This window comes from Thamnophis sirtalis, unplaced genomic scaffold, assembly GCF_051295495.1.
Source record: "Thamnophis sirtalis isolate CommonGarterSnake01/CBP01778 unplaced genomic scaffold, rThaSir2_p1.2 scaffold_3, whole genome shotgun sequence".
In the NCBI taxonomy this organism is placed as follows: Eukaryota; Metazoa; Chordata; class Lepidosauria; order Squamata; family Natricidae; genus Thamnophis; species Thamnophis sirtalis.
The window spans coordinates 152,125,890-152,139,604 of record NW_028261383.1 but is presented as its reverse complement, the minus strand read 5'-3'; the positions used below and the strand labels follow the sequence as shown (position 1 = coordinate 152,139,604).

The 13,715-nt window shown below is 39.1% G+C and overlaps 1 protein-coding gene across 2 annotated transcripts in view; it reads left to right on the top strand.

Annotated features, from left to right (window-relative positions):
- Positions 1–9,490, top strand: part of TAC3 (tachykinin precursor 3) — a 28,459-nt gene extending 18,969 nt beyond the window's left edge. For both annotated transcript variants that reach the window (XM_087707877.1, XM_087707876.1), the window contains 5 exons: positions 1,992–2,100; positions 3,924–3,953; positions 5,875–5,928; positions 7,766–7,840; positions 8,987–9,490. In XM_087707877.1, coding sequence (XP_087564003.1) covers positions 1,992–2,100; positions 3,924–3,953; positions 5,875–5,928; positions 7,766–7,839 — 267 coding nt within the window. In that variant the 3' untranslated portion in view covers position 7,840; positions 8,987–9,490. The remainder of the gene's footprint in view (positions 1–1,991; positions 2,101–3,923; positions 3,954–5,874; positions 5,929–7,765; positions 7,841–8,986) is intronic.
- The last annotated feature ends 4,225 nt before the right edge of the window (positions 9,491–13,715 follow it).

Sequence of the window (13,715 nt, the reverse complement as noted above, 5' to 3'; positions counted from 1 at the left end):
CTCTACTAGGGACACCAGACCGGACCAAGAAATCATCTCCACACGAAGGCTAAAACTACTTTGACTGAAATTGGCTATAATAACAGAATATTACCGGTCTGAATGTGCTGTACCTTCTCCTCCTTATTGTTCAGTGAATTAGGGATGCTTCTGCCTGAACTGCTTCTAAATGTTAACTCTTTGTCCTAGACTTGGAAAAAAAATGCTTCAGCACTTTTTGTCTAGATAATGGCTTCTTCATATCCCTATCGAGGTTAGTCTCTTGACTCACTTCACCCGTTGAGGAATCTCATAGCTTTTCTTGCTACTTATCATTCTGAAACATTTTCCCCCTAGTCCAACACAACACTTATCTCCAGAATGTGAGATAACAGTAAGATCTTTAGAACAACAATAGCAGTGATTTATCTCTATGGGGATTCTGGCTCTTTTGTCATCTTCTAATTCAAGACTTTCTCCAAAATGGGTGCCTTCTAAGAGTGTTGGACTAAATATCCTTCATCCCAAACCTTTCATTGGTGGTGATGAATTCAAAATTTCAACAAGTCTGAAGAAGTTCAAGTGCAGGGAAGGCCATGTTTTTGGGGGGGATTTGAACTATGCAAACAAAATGCAATTTATCATATGATATCCAAAATCCATAGTGGGTAATATTATTTTGAGGGTCAATCAAAGCGAGACACAAAAATGTGTATTTACAAGATATGACAAAACATAGGGAATGGGGTGGAAACAAAGCTCTTTTTATAAAGTTCAGGATCAAATCAATAAATCTTAATGAGAGATGTGAGGGTATCATTTTATACCTTTTCTTCAGGGATAAAAAATAGTGTACATAGAACATTTGAATGCTGGAAAAATTTGGGGCATAGGCTGGAGAGAAGCCTATTTAAGGAAATTAATATGACTGATAAATTGATTCTCAGTGTCTGGATGGCATATACGGCTAAACGCTCAATACAAAACAATAAATAAATACCCCTCCCACAACAATCAAGTGAGCCATTTGATGGGTGCCATCCCACTCTGGGGTCCCCAGGCCTATTGGCAAAAACAGGTCCTTTGGGGCCTTATGAAAGATTGTTAAAGTGGAGGGCAATTTATCTCTGTGGTGATGATGATCCACAGTGAGGGAGCCACCCTTCTTCTTGGCCCTACTAAATGGACCTCCTTAGGAGAGGAGGTCTCCTAACATTCATTGCCTCCATCCTCCGGTGGTTTGGGTAGTTGTAATTGGGAAAAGATAATCTTTCAAATAACCTGGTCCAGTGGTGGAATTCAAATTTTTTCTTACTATTGGTTCTGTAGCTGTGGCTTGGTGGACATGGCAGGGGAAGGATACTGTAAAATCCCCATTCCCTCCCCACTGCAGGGGAAGGTTACTGCAAAATCTCCATTCGCTCCCAATCAGCTGGGACTCGGGAGGCAGAGAATAGATGGGGGCGGGGCCAGTCAAAGGTGGTATTTACTAGTTCTCCAAACTACTCAAAAGTTTCTGCTACTGGTTCTCCAGAACTGGTCAGAACCTGCTGAATACCACTTCTGTCCTGGTCTTAAGTCACGTAGGGCTTTCAAGTTGACAATCAGCAACTTAAATTAAAGGCAAGAGTTTGGTAATTTCCTGGAATGAGGATGTGATTCTTTGTTTAGCAACTACATATTGCATTAAAGAAGTTTACTATGTGTTTATTTTACTGAATAAATGAAGCAAGATAGCATTTACTTTTTTTTTGTCCTCCATTGGGCTTAGCTTCAAATAATTAATCTAGAGGATCTGAGAGGTTGCATTAGGCACTTTCAACTATTATTTTGCTACCTGCGCGATAAAGATTATGACAAATTATGCATTGAAAATACTTATTGCAAAAGGATGTGCTTGCATAAGAGATAAAGTCAAGATGGAAATAGAATGTTGAGGACAAGGGAAATATTAGCTTATGGATAGCTATATCAACTTTGATTGATGTCATGTTGTTTTTTCATTTCAACAGAAGAACCCAGAACTCTATAAGCTGCCACTATCCTTGCTCCGACGATTGTATGGTGGCCAAGGGATATCCTATGAGGCACTGCTCAGGCTGTCAGGCAAAGAAGAAATCAGTAAGTATCACTAAGAAAACAGCCCCAAAGCAATTCAATAATGTTTGATAAGTTGAAAGGTTTTTGTCTATGTTTTAAGAGTTCAGCCTTATAAGGTAAAAGTAAAGGTTCCCCTCACACATATGTGCTAGTCATTTCCGACTTTAGGGGGCAGTGCTCATTTCCGTTTCAAAGCTGAAGAACCAGCGCTGTCCGAAGATGTCTCTGTGGTCATGTGGCCGGCATGACTAAATGCCAAAGGTGCACGGAACGCTGTTACCTTCCCACCAAAGGTGGTTCCTATTTTTCTACTTGCACTTTTTACATATTTTCAAACTGCTAGGTTGGCAGAAGCTGGGATAAGTAACGGGAGCTCACTTGGTTACGCGGTGCTAGGGATTCGAACTGTTGAACTGCCGATCTTTCTGATTGACAGGCTCAGTGTCGTAGCCACTGAGCCACTGCGTCCCTAAGTCAGCCTTACAATAGCATGTAATTTTAGCAACAAGATAGTCTGTACATGTTTTTGAATGGAATATGAGTATTTCCTTCACAACCTCAGATTACATGAGGGAGAGATTTTCAGTGAAACCCCAAAACGTACAACTAGGCAATTCAACAAGTCGTCGTAGAAGCAGGTTACAATGGTATGAATTTTTTCTGAAACGGGAGAGTTCCCCAAAAGGGTTGTGAATATTTCTAAGAGGACTACAGAATGCAATGTATGCAACTACAAAATAATGTTCCTCTTCTTGTTTTGAAATCTTTATGATAGTGTCAATATTTTAATCCCTCAAATTTAAAGCTCATTTATTTCAATATATATCATTCTGAAATCATAGATTGACCAGCAGTTTAAATACACAAGGGGTTATAATACAAAAAACAGAGAGAAAAATGATAAATGTATAATAAATAGATAAAGAGGCAAATGTGTAGAAAAGGAATCCTTATTATTTCTAAAGTCTTAGTGCCCACCATATTATTACTTTGACAAACAAATCTCATTACTTTTAGAGCTTAATAAGGTTATTCCCGGCAGCTTTAAATATAACTTTATGTAATGTGTATATAATAGTCCTTGAATTGCAACCATTTGTTTAATGACTGTTTGAAGTACAACAGCACTGAAAAAAGTGATTTACCACCGGTCTTCCCACTTACCGTTGCAGTATCCCCATGATCACGTGATGCTTGGCAACTGGGATGTATTTATAACACTTGCTTGGTCCCTGGATCAGTTGATCACCTTTTGTAGCTTCCCAGCCGGCTTCCAACAAGCAAAATCAACGGGGGAAGCCAGATTCGCTTAATGTGACTGCATGGCTGCATTAACAACTGAAGGGTTAGGGTTAAAAGTTATCCACTTAACAACTGTGGCAAAAGGGTCATAAAATAGGACAAAACTCACTTAATAACTGCTTTGCTTAGCAACGGAAAAATTGGGCTTAATTGTGGTTGTCAAGTCAAAGACTACCTGTACACGTTAACCCAGGATGGGAGGGGTTAAAAATGGAGCAAATTTTCAGCGGTAGATCATTTACTCCAAGGACTGGGTTCACTTTAGAAATAGTTTCTTCTATTTTAAATATGCTAAGCTTGGTTTGTGATCAGGTAAATGTTGTCAACTCGATCTGTTCAAAAGGAGTAAGTGAAAATAAGAGAATGGAAAGAGAGTAGAAGTGGAGAGAATTAAAATAGGAACAGAGATTGGGAAGAAAACAAAAATGTTGGAAAATTTATGATAACTTGCAGTGTGTATCTGTGTTCCATTCTACATTAAAATCTGGAAAGGGATATGGTTGTGGTGCAGTTAAGCCTTCTGCTTTGTATTTTTTTTCCAGATCCCCAGACCCTTGCCTCTTCCCAGAAACGTAAGTTGATCAGTTGATCTGTGCAATAAACACTGCTTTCTCTATTATTGTTTCTGATTGAATAAACTTTAGTAGTACAGGTCCATCACTGGAAAGAAAGATAAGATGAGAGGTGGGTTGTTCCCAGTTTGGCTTGGTTCAGCCGAACCGGTAGAATTCAGGCCTGGGTCGCAGAACCGGCAGTGACCCAGGCCTGCCACGTCCCCGAACCGGTTCCCTCGCTGCTGCTGGGCCGCCACCATTTTGGTTTTTAGTGACTGTGTGTGCACATTCATTGTAAATTGCTCTACGCATATGCAAACAACAATTTACATTGAACAGCGCATGTTGCGCACGGGTTGCGAACAGGTAGTAAAACTGGCAGCAACCTACCCCTGGATAAGATGGAAGGATAACTTCAGCCATGTAGTAAGATAAAGGCACCATTTGAATTGAAGAGAAAATGAGTTTGGCGCTATTTTAAAGGCACACCTCCTCTTTCAAAACAAACCAGCTTTGCGCTATCTCTAGCCCGCTCTGAGTTTAGGAATTTTCTGTTTCACTTTTCACCCTTCTACCATTTACTGAGGTTAAGATTTCCAGCCACACTACAGTTTGAGTACAGAATTCAAGTCTTAGAATGACAGATGCAAGAATTCTTTCTCATTCTTAGCTAGGTCCAATGGAGGATAATGTAGAGAATAAGATATAGGGTTGAAAAAAGAAGGCATTAAGTCAGCATAGTAAGTCTTCAGTTCAGGAGGATTTTTAGATTATTAAGTACATTTCTGATTTTCCAGTTTACAAAAGAGACTTATCTGCACAGCAAAATCCATTTTTGCCAGACATTTTTGTAATGTGTGTGTCACAATTTAATGTACACATACAAAATTGCATATCTTTAAGAAAAAAATACATATAATAATATCTACAGAGTGTACACAGATCTGAATTTGAACTATGACAACTATGAAAAAATGTTTGGAAAAATGTTTCAAAAATAGCATCAATATTAACATTAATATTTGAACTGACTTTTTCTGAGAAATGTGTGCATTATGGGACTAAAAACGTTCACATGGAATGGAATTACGAATCTCTCTTTAGATGTTTCCACAGCTACACCTCTAATATTATTAAAATGCGAAGATGTTCATGAAAGGAGATAGGAAAACATGACCGCGATTAGCTGTAGACAGCATGGCACCTGGATAAGTCCAAGGGCCTTGACATCAGAATGTACCAACCAGGACAAAGGATTTTTCTAGCCTTATTCTTTTGTTCTAATTCTAAGTTACATTTAGTTCCATTCAGCTTATTTGCCTCTTAAAGAATAGGTGTCAAACTAGCCGTGCCACATTGCTGTCACATGACATATCGCAACGCTTTTCCTTTTGTGGAGCTGGGGTAGGCGTAGCCTGTACGGGATGCATCCGGCCTATGGGCCACCAGTTTGACACCCCTGTGACTTACAATATGTGTAGGTTTACAATATTAAATACAAAATTAGTCCCCCAACATAAAACAACTCTCTTTTTAATTAAATGATTGAAGCAATCTGCATTCAGTTCCACTTATTTTATTGATTGAATTACTGCAGAAGCTAAGATAGGATTGTGACACGCCTTGAGCCAAAAATAGTTCAGATGATGTCTCTGAGTGACACTTCTATTCATCCCCAATACTTTGCAATAAAATAAATATTCTAGTTTGTTAATTAACAGCCCATTCTAGAAACATATTTAATACAGGTAGAAGTGGACTGTTATATACAAACATGTGTTTAATACCAACGTGCCAGATTCAGAATTATCTCTGAAATTCAGAATGCAGTAAATAAGCCTACCAGGTGATTTACAAGCGCTACGTTAACTCAAGACTGTTGCTTTTTCCCCAGTTGGTTGAAAACTGTTTTGTCTAATAAACTTTAATATTTCCATAGGAGACATGCATGATTTCTTCGTTGGACTGATGGGCAAAAGGACCATAGAGCCAGGTAGGTGTGAACTAAGAATGCTAAGTGCGATTGGACACAAGAATGTCCAAAGTGAAAAAGTGAAAAGTGAGGTACAAGCAATTCTTCTACCTGCTCCTAGAAATAGCTGTTTCCTCCCTCTAGCTGTGGAGGTGTTTGTAGATAAGCAGAAAAGGGGCTATGGTCCTCATTTATGGACAGGAAACTGGATCAGACAGGCTTTGGGTCTAACCTAGCAGAGTGGATTTGATTTAAATCAAGTCGATTTAAATCATGATTTAAATCACTAGTAAAAAGGCTTGATTTAAATCAGCTCGATTTAAATCATAATTTTTAAAGAGCAACCGTAATTTCTCTGCCACAGCGGCTTCTCCTCTGACCTGCTGTTGACTCACCGACAGTCCCAATATTGCAGAATATACAGCCTCATGCTACATAAACTAAGCTCCATTTCATGCTGAATACACTAAGTTATTAATATATCTTAAATAGAAAACTATCTTTAGATAGATTTTTAACTCCAAAAGCATTTATTAAAATAAATTTAATTTTAAAAAATCTGATTTAAATAAAAACCCAATTTAATTTTTTTTAAATCTGATTTTAAATTTTTTTTTAAAAAAATCATCCATTTTTATCCTTTCTGTAACCTAGTGATAATGCCTGTGTCATATTCCAAATTAAATTCAGGCTATCAGAAGAAAATTCATGTACCTATCATGGCTATTTAAATAATGAACTAGAAATGCTGATGAGTCATATAATTCAAAAGAGGCATAAGAAAGTAAACCGTACTCTATTACATACTTCCATAAAGGGGAGTCAGTCTTAGTCTCCAAATGCATATGTAGCCCCTCTAGCATTTCCATACAGTCTGGGAACTCCCTTCAACAGTTGAATTTAATTTCCTATTGCTTTGAGGGAATAGTAATGTAGTACAATGTAATGTTTATTTCACCCAAACACTATATAAAATACTTCTCCCTCCCTCCCTCCCTCCCTCCCTCCCTCCCTCCCTCCCTCCCTCCCTCTCTCTCTCTCTCTGTGTTTGTGTGTGTTAAAAGGCTGCCTGTATGAGGCATTCTATTACTTTATGTTACTTTTTCATATTAAAACTTTCATCTGCCCAAAATCTTCTAAGTGCAACTTATAACAACCAGAAGCATCTGCAGGGGAAAGGGACAAAAGTAATGAAAAGTTTGTTACAATATTGTGATTCAAATTATGTACTTGTGTGTGACATGCAACACAAACATAAAAAGGTGATGCCTGCATTGTTATATCATGATGCATATTTTTTTAAAAATCATTTTTGTTTCCTCTTGATTAGGAATGGCTATCTCTGCCGACAACCACAAGATTATTGTAATGGAAATTTGATATTCCTACATCTTTTCTTGATTACATTTTATGCTGCACTATAAGAAGAAAAGCCTCTTCCAATTCCCCCTTCTTTCATGAACAATTTTTGGACGTTAGAAAAGGACAAATCTAGTTCTGTATTTTCCCCCTTCTGGTTCCTTTAGTTTTGAATTTTCCTTCTTGCTTTAACATTACATCTCCCTATTATCAAAGTTGAGCAATCAGGTAGCGAATTCTTTGCTTGTATCCTCTATCACAGTGTTTCTTAACCTTGGTGACTTTAAGTCCTGTGGACTTCAACTCCCAGAATCCCCCAGCTATGCTGGCTGGGGGATTCTGGGAGTTGAAGTCCACAGGACTTAAAGTCACCAAGGTTGAGAAACACTGCTCTATCAGCTATAGGAAAACTCAAACCGAACTGAATAGGGTTCCCATCAAACTGATGGGAGCTAAATGATTCTGCAGGAAACCAACTTTCCTTATTCTTTAATTCTAGATAATTCCATTGAACTCAGTAAGGAACCATTCACTGGTTTGAGGGACGTAGACTACTTGCCGAATGCAGAATGAGGTAAGGAAAGAGGGGTCAAAACTCAAAACTTTTAAATGGGGTGAAAAGAAAAATTCTTCAGTTTTCTCTTACATAGATTTTTTTTTTACTGTTTACAAGATTTTAAATATTCAAGCAACTTCACATATGGTAAAAACATAAACAAGCATTCATACAATTTATTTTTATGTATTTGTTTGTATGATTTAAGTTGAAGCAGACGTGAACAGTGTGTGACTCTGATATTAGTGGTCTTCCGTGTTCATCTAACCTACCCTTTTTAGGTAGGTTAGATGAACACTGCTGATGCAGCAGCTCTGGTAAGTAACTTGCCAGCGAGCAAAATTGAGGGGTCGTGAATTCTCTAGAGCTGAAGCAGGCAAATTTGTAAATAAAATGTAAAATACTTCTAATGGTTTCTGCCTAGAGTCGAATTACAAGTCTAATTCCGATGTATCCTTTCAAATACTCATTGACCACAAGATGGCACTGCATTCAAACAGTTTTCTCTATATCTTTGTTGCTATCTAGATATTACCTGGATTTTTTTCTATCCAGATAGGGTCGGCTTAACCACTCGGCAATTTACAAGATGTGTTTTTGGTGAAAGTTCTTCTGTCAAAGTCACTTTTGGCAAAAACATGGAATTACATCCAGAAAATTGGACAGTATACAATGACAGTGTACTCTTTATACTTCCCCGAGCAATGAGTAGTTCCAGGGATAAGCTTTTCAGGCTCAATGAAAAAGCATTAGAGACTTATAAAGTCTTTGCAAAAGCCACTTAATATTTTAAAAGGTAACAATAGGGAACAGAGGCAAGCAGACCCCACAGCATAGGAGAAGGCAACTTGGATAACATATATTCTATATAATTTTTGATTGAGAGCTGCCCATTTGGGACAGGCTACCTCAAAATAACTGTTTGATGCACAAAATGGCTCTTGCACTGAATTTTTTTTGAACAACCTAACAACTGTCTTGACTTTACATGCGAATGCAACCTTGTTCTTTTTGGTTTGGTTTATTATGTCAAAAGAACCTTTGCATCTGTGTGAAGCCCTATCTACCTAATCTTCCGTGACTTAAGTTTTTTTAATGGACAAGTTTTTAATAATGTATATTGCACTCAGCTTAGTAGTTTTTGCTTAATCTTTTCTTGCACAGGTTTCATGCAAGAGTGAAGACAGACAAGCAAAAAGTCTGCAAGACTTCAAGAAACCAACCCAAATTAGATTTCACCCACCAAAGCCACTTTCAGCCAAACCAGAAACTTTGATGTACCATGGAGCTTCTTCATCTTGTCCCAGCCTCCTCCCATGTTCTTTTCCTTAATTATGCTCTTAATTCCAGCCTATAACTAATTGTAATGCTTTAGTGTTCACTGTTCGAATATTTTGACAATTATCTCTAGTCCTCATAGTGCTTTGTCCCCCTGTATACATGTGACTTGAAACTTGCAGAACTTCTTCCATGTAAAACCATGCTTCTGCACATCCTTTTGTGGCACAGAATAAGAACACCTCAGTCTTCTATATTAACAGGGTTTTTACTTATGACCTGCCACTGTGTGTGTCTCATTCTTTGTTTGATATTTCAGCTGACTGCTGTCATTATTGCAGAGTGGGACACTGTTTTGACAAAAATCAATAAACCAACACATTTACAAAATGGCACAAATTACTGGCACAATGTACAGTAGATATCCAACTCAGTGGTGGGTTTCTATTTTTTTTTCTATCGGTTCGCTTGTGTGTGCGCATGCACAGAAGTGTCGGGGCGGGTGGGCGAAGCCTCCCACCGCCGCTATTACCAGTTTGCCCGATTCGGGCTGAACCGGGAGCAACCCACCTCTGATCCAAATCTGTCTGCTGTTTAGGCGATCATGTTTTAGGATTGCATTACACTTTTGCATTGGAGGCCGTAGGACGTTACTCGTGCCACAGGTGTCCCAAAGGTGCTTTTTCAAGAGGCAACTGGCCTTTTTTTTCTTTTTCCTTGAAGACGGTTCGCTTATCATCCAAGAAGTTTATTCACTGAAGTAAAACAAGGAAAGCAAAGGAAGCCCAATTGCCTCTTGTAAAAGCACCATGACCTGGATAACTGAGAATCTCCATAGACATTGCGTCATAGGTGTATAAAAAGCCACATTCATACATGGTCCAAAAACATCCTACAACAATCTTGGGATCTTTGGAAACTGCTGATTTGTAGAATAAAGACTGAATTAGATTAGTTGGAATGTTGAGCTGATGTAGCATAAGGCAGGGATATATGTCTGATAATATACAGATGGTCTGGGCAACCCCCCAAAAAGAGTAATCTTTCAAAATTTGGAAACAGAACTACAAGTTTACAAATATTAAACTGGATAGTCGTAGATATGCCATCGTCAGTATCCTGTGTTGAACTTTCAATTCAACAAGTTAATAAGCACAGCTTATTAGAATTGTCAAATCCAGTGGCTTTAGAAAATAAGTGAGAGCCTAAAGTTGGTAACTAAACAATAGTAGTCCCAAAAGTGCTTTTTCAGGAGGCAACTGGACTTTCTGGTTTTTCTTTGAAGATGTTTAGCTTCTCATCCAAGTAGTTTCCTTAGCTCACAATAGTAGCATTCTTTCTATACTCTAAATGAGATCTATTATTATTTTTATCCATCTAAAGAAATGCATGTATCTTACTGGACAAAGCAAGGTTTAGGTCACCATTTTCTTAGTAATTGAAGGCCTTTTGCAGACCACCTGATATCATTTCTGTTTACAATTCTACCTAAATCTGAGTGAAAAACCTTTTGGGCCCTGGGAGAGTTTTAAAAGTGGAAATGGGGGATTTCATGAAAGGGAAACTTGATACTTAAAACTCCTTTCTCAAGTTCCTCCAAATTCCCTGATATAATATTGAAATTTGCCAGAACAATCTTAGTGCTGAAGAAACTGTGAGCAGCCCAGTAGTGGATTCCAAAATTTTTACTACCAGTTCTGTGGGCGTGGCTTGGTGGGTGTGGCATGGCTTGGTGGGCCTGGCAGGGGAAGGATACTGCAAAATCCCCATTCCTTCCTCACTCCTGGGGGAAGATCACTGCAAAATCCCCATTCCCTCCCCACCTCACTGACCTGCTTTCCCACTCTGTTCTCCTGTTCAGGGCAACAAAAGAAGATCAGCTGGGAGGCAGCAGGGGCGGGGCCAGCCTATTTGCCGGTTCTCTAAACTTCTCAAAATTTCCACGTGGTTCTCTAGAACCTGTCAGAACTGGTTGAATACCACCTCTGAAGCAGCCCTTCCTGCATGTAACAATAGGGGAGAAGTAGAATTGATTTCTGCTTATTAATTTACATGAATTCCTCTTCATAATTATTTGCTCTGCTCCAAGTACATTTATTAAGCTTTTGAAGGGATTTAACCCAAGTAAATGTGCTTTGTCATTTAAAATGCCAAACTTAGTATAACCGGGTAAATTAATCAAGAGTCAATGAAATAAAGAGAGCCAGTTTGGAATAGCGGTTAAGGCACCAGGGTAAAACTAGGAGACTATGAGTTCTAGTCCTGCCTTGGGTACAAAGCCAGTTGGGTGACCTTGAGAGTCACTTTCTCTCAGCCCTAGGAAGCAGGCAATGACAAATCACTTCTGAAAAACCTTGCCAAGTAAACTGCGAAGACTTTTCCAGGCAGTCACCAGAAGTTAAGGTTGACTTGCAGGCATAAAAAGGAAGACTATCCTTGCTAAGCATCAGATTATATACAATGAAAGAGCTATTTCTTTTAATCAATGAAATATCCCCACTTTTAACACTATACAAGTAGAAGCAAGTGCAGAGTGACCTCTGGACTCTATCAGCTCAAAATTATGTCATTTGGTTTGCATAATGTCCAGATTTTGTTCCTCCTAAAGATGCCAAGTTCAGCCCTGAAAAGCCAACCTTTTGTGCCAGCACTGAGTGACTCCTGGAGCTATCTTTGAAATAGGGAAGGAATTAGAACAAGACGAAGATTTTCCCATAATCTTTGCTTAGAAATGTGCATATACAGGAAGCCTATACAAATTCCTCAAAAGAGCCGTGGTTTTTCTCTTTAAAGCAATGGGTCTCTTTTTGGAGGCGGAACAAAAACTGTTCCTGATGGTTTTTGCAGCTATGTGCAATGAAGTGGCTGGACGTGCAGAAGGCAGCCGAGAGCACCTTTTGAACCAGTCCTACAAACTCGCAAAAAGACAGTCACTTTATTGATTTCAAGAGGGGCCCCTGCAGAGCCATATTTGGAAAGCCCTGTGTGAAGCCCATCATCATTTTCCATTTGACTTATAAGAAGCCAGTTGCTTCGGGGGAAAACTGACATTTCCCCACTTTTACGAACAGTATATAGACTTGAACACAAGCTCTAAACGGTGTTTCTGCCACCACTTCTGGGTTTCTGCTACCATTGTTCTCCGAACAATGACATCCTGGGCTTGACAGTATGAAAAATTCAGATAGATTCTCTACTTCGAAGCACAGAAACGTCTAGAGCGGAGGTGTCAAACTCAATCTTATGGCGGCCAAATCAGGATTTTGTTTGCCCTTGGAGGGCCACGGTGGGTGTGGCCTAGCCATTGCAGCTGAATGGGTGGGCGTGGCCATGGTGGCACAGGTCAGTCCCTCACCGTCTCTGGGAAGGCCCCGCGGGACAGCTCTGGGCCCATTGCAGGCTGGATCCAGCCTGTGGGCCATGTGTTTGACATGAAATTTGGACACTTAGCAACTAGCATGCATTTTTGATGGTTCTAATGTTCTGGTGTAACGTGATTTCCATTTTCAGCCTTCCCAGTTGGCTTTGTATAAGCCAGTGTTTCTCAACCTTGGCCACTTGAAGATGTCTGGACTTCAACTCCCAGAATTCCCCAGCCAGCATTCGCTGGCTGGGGAATTCTGGGAGTTGAAGTCCAGACATCTTCAAGTAGCCAAGGTTGAGAAACACTGGTATAAGCAAAGTCAATGGCGGAAGGCAGATTCGCTTAACAACTGCATGATTCACTTAACAACCGCTGTGATTCACTTGGCAAAAAGATAATAAAACCAGGTGCAACTCACTTAAGCACCACATTGCTTAGCTATGAAAATTCCCACCTCAGTTGTGGTTGTGTTAAGGACTACCTGTATCTTCCTTTGAGAAAACGAGTAGTAAAGGGTGTCAATTTTTCAGAGGAGGAGGAGGAGGAGAAGTAGTTTGTCTCAGAAAAATTCTGATTAGAATTGAGTACAGGTAGTCCTCAACTTACAACTGTCCATTTAGTGACTGTTCAAAGTTACAGCTGTACTAAAAAAAAATGACTTGACTGTTTTTCATATTTATGATCTTTGCAGCATCCTCATGGTCACATGATCAAAATTCAGACTGTTGGCAACTGACTCATATTTATGACCATTGCAGTGTCTTGGGTCATGTGATCCCCTTTTGTGACCTTCTGACAAGCAAAGTCAAAGGGGAAGCCAGATTCATCTAACAGCTGTGTTATTAACTTAAAAATTGGAATGATTCACTTAACAACTGGGGCAAGAAAAGTCACAAAACGGGGCAAAATTCACATAACAAATATTTCACTTAGCAACATAAATTTTGGCCTCAATTTGTAAGTCAAGGACTACCTGTAGTAGCAATTGACTGAGAACTGATCTCTCATAACACGATTCACTGGTAAATCTGAGCAGCTAAGTGGTGGAAGGAAAGTTTCCCTTAGCATTACACATAATAGCTCTCCAATCCAAAAGTTTAAACTAGAAGGTATTAAAGAAATACGAAAAGGGAATCCAAGGGAAATTCAGTGTTTTTAAAAACAAAAATACTTGGTATACAGCAATTATTAAAAAGTCTTAAGAGTCACAAAGGACTCTTTGTCCTCTAACATCTACTCTCCTATATGGCT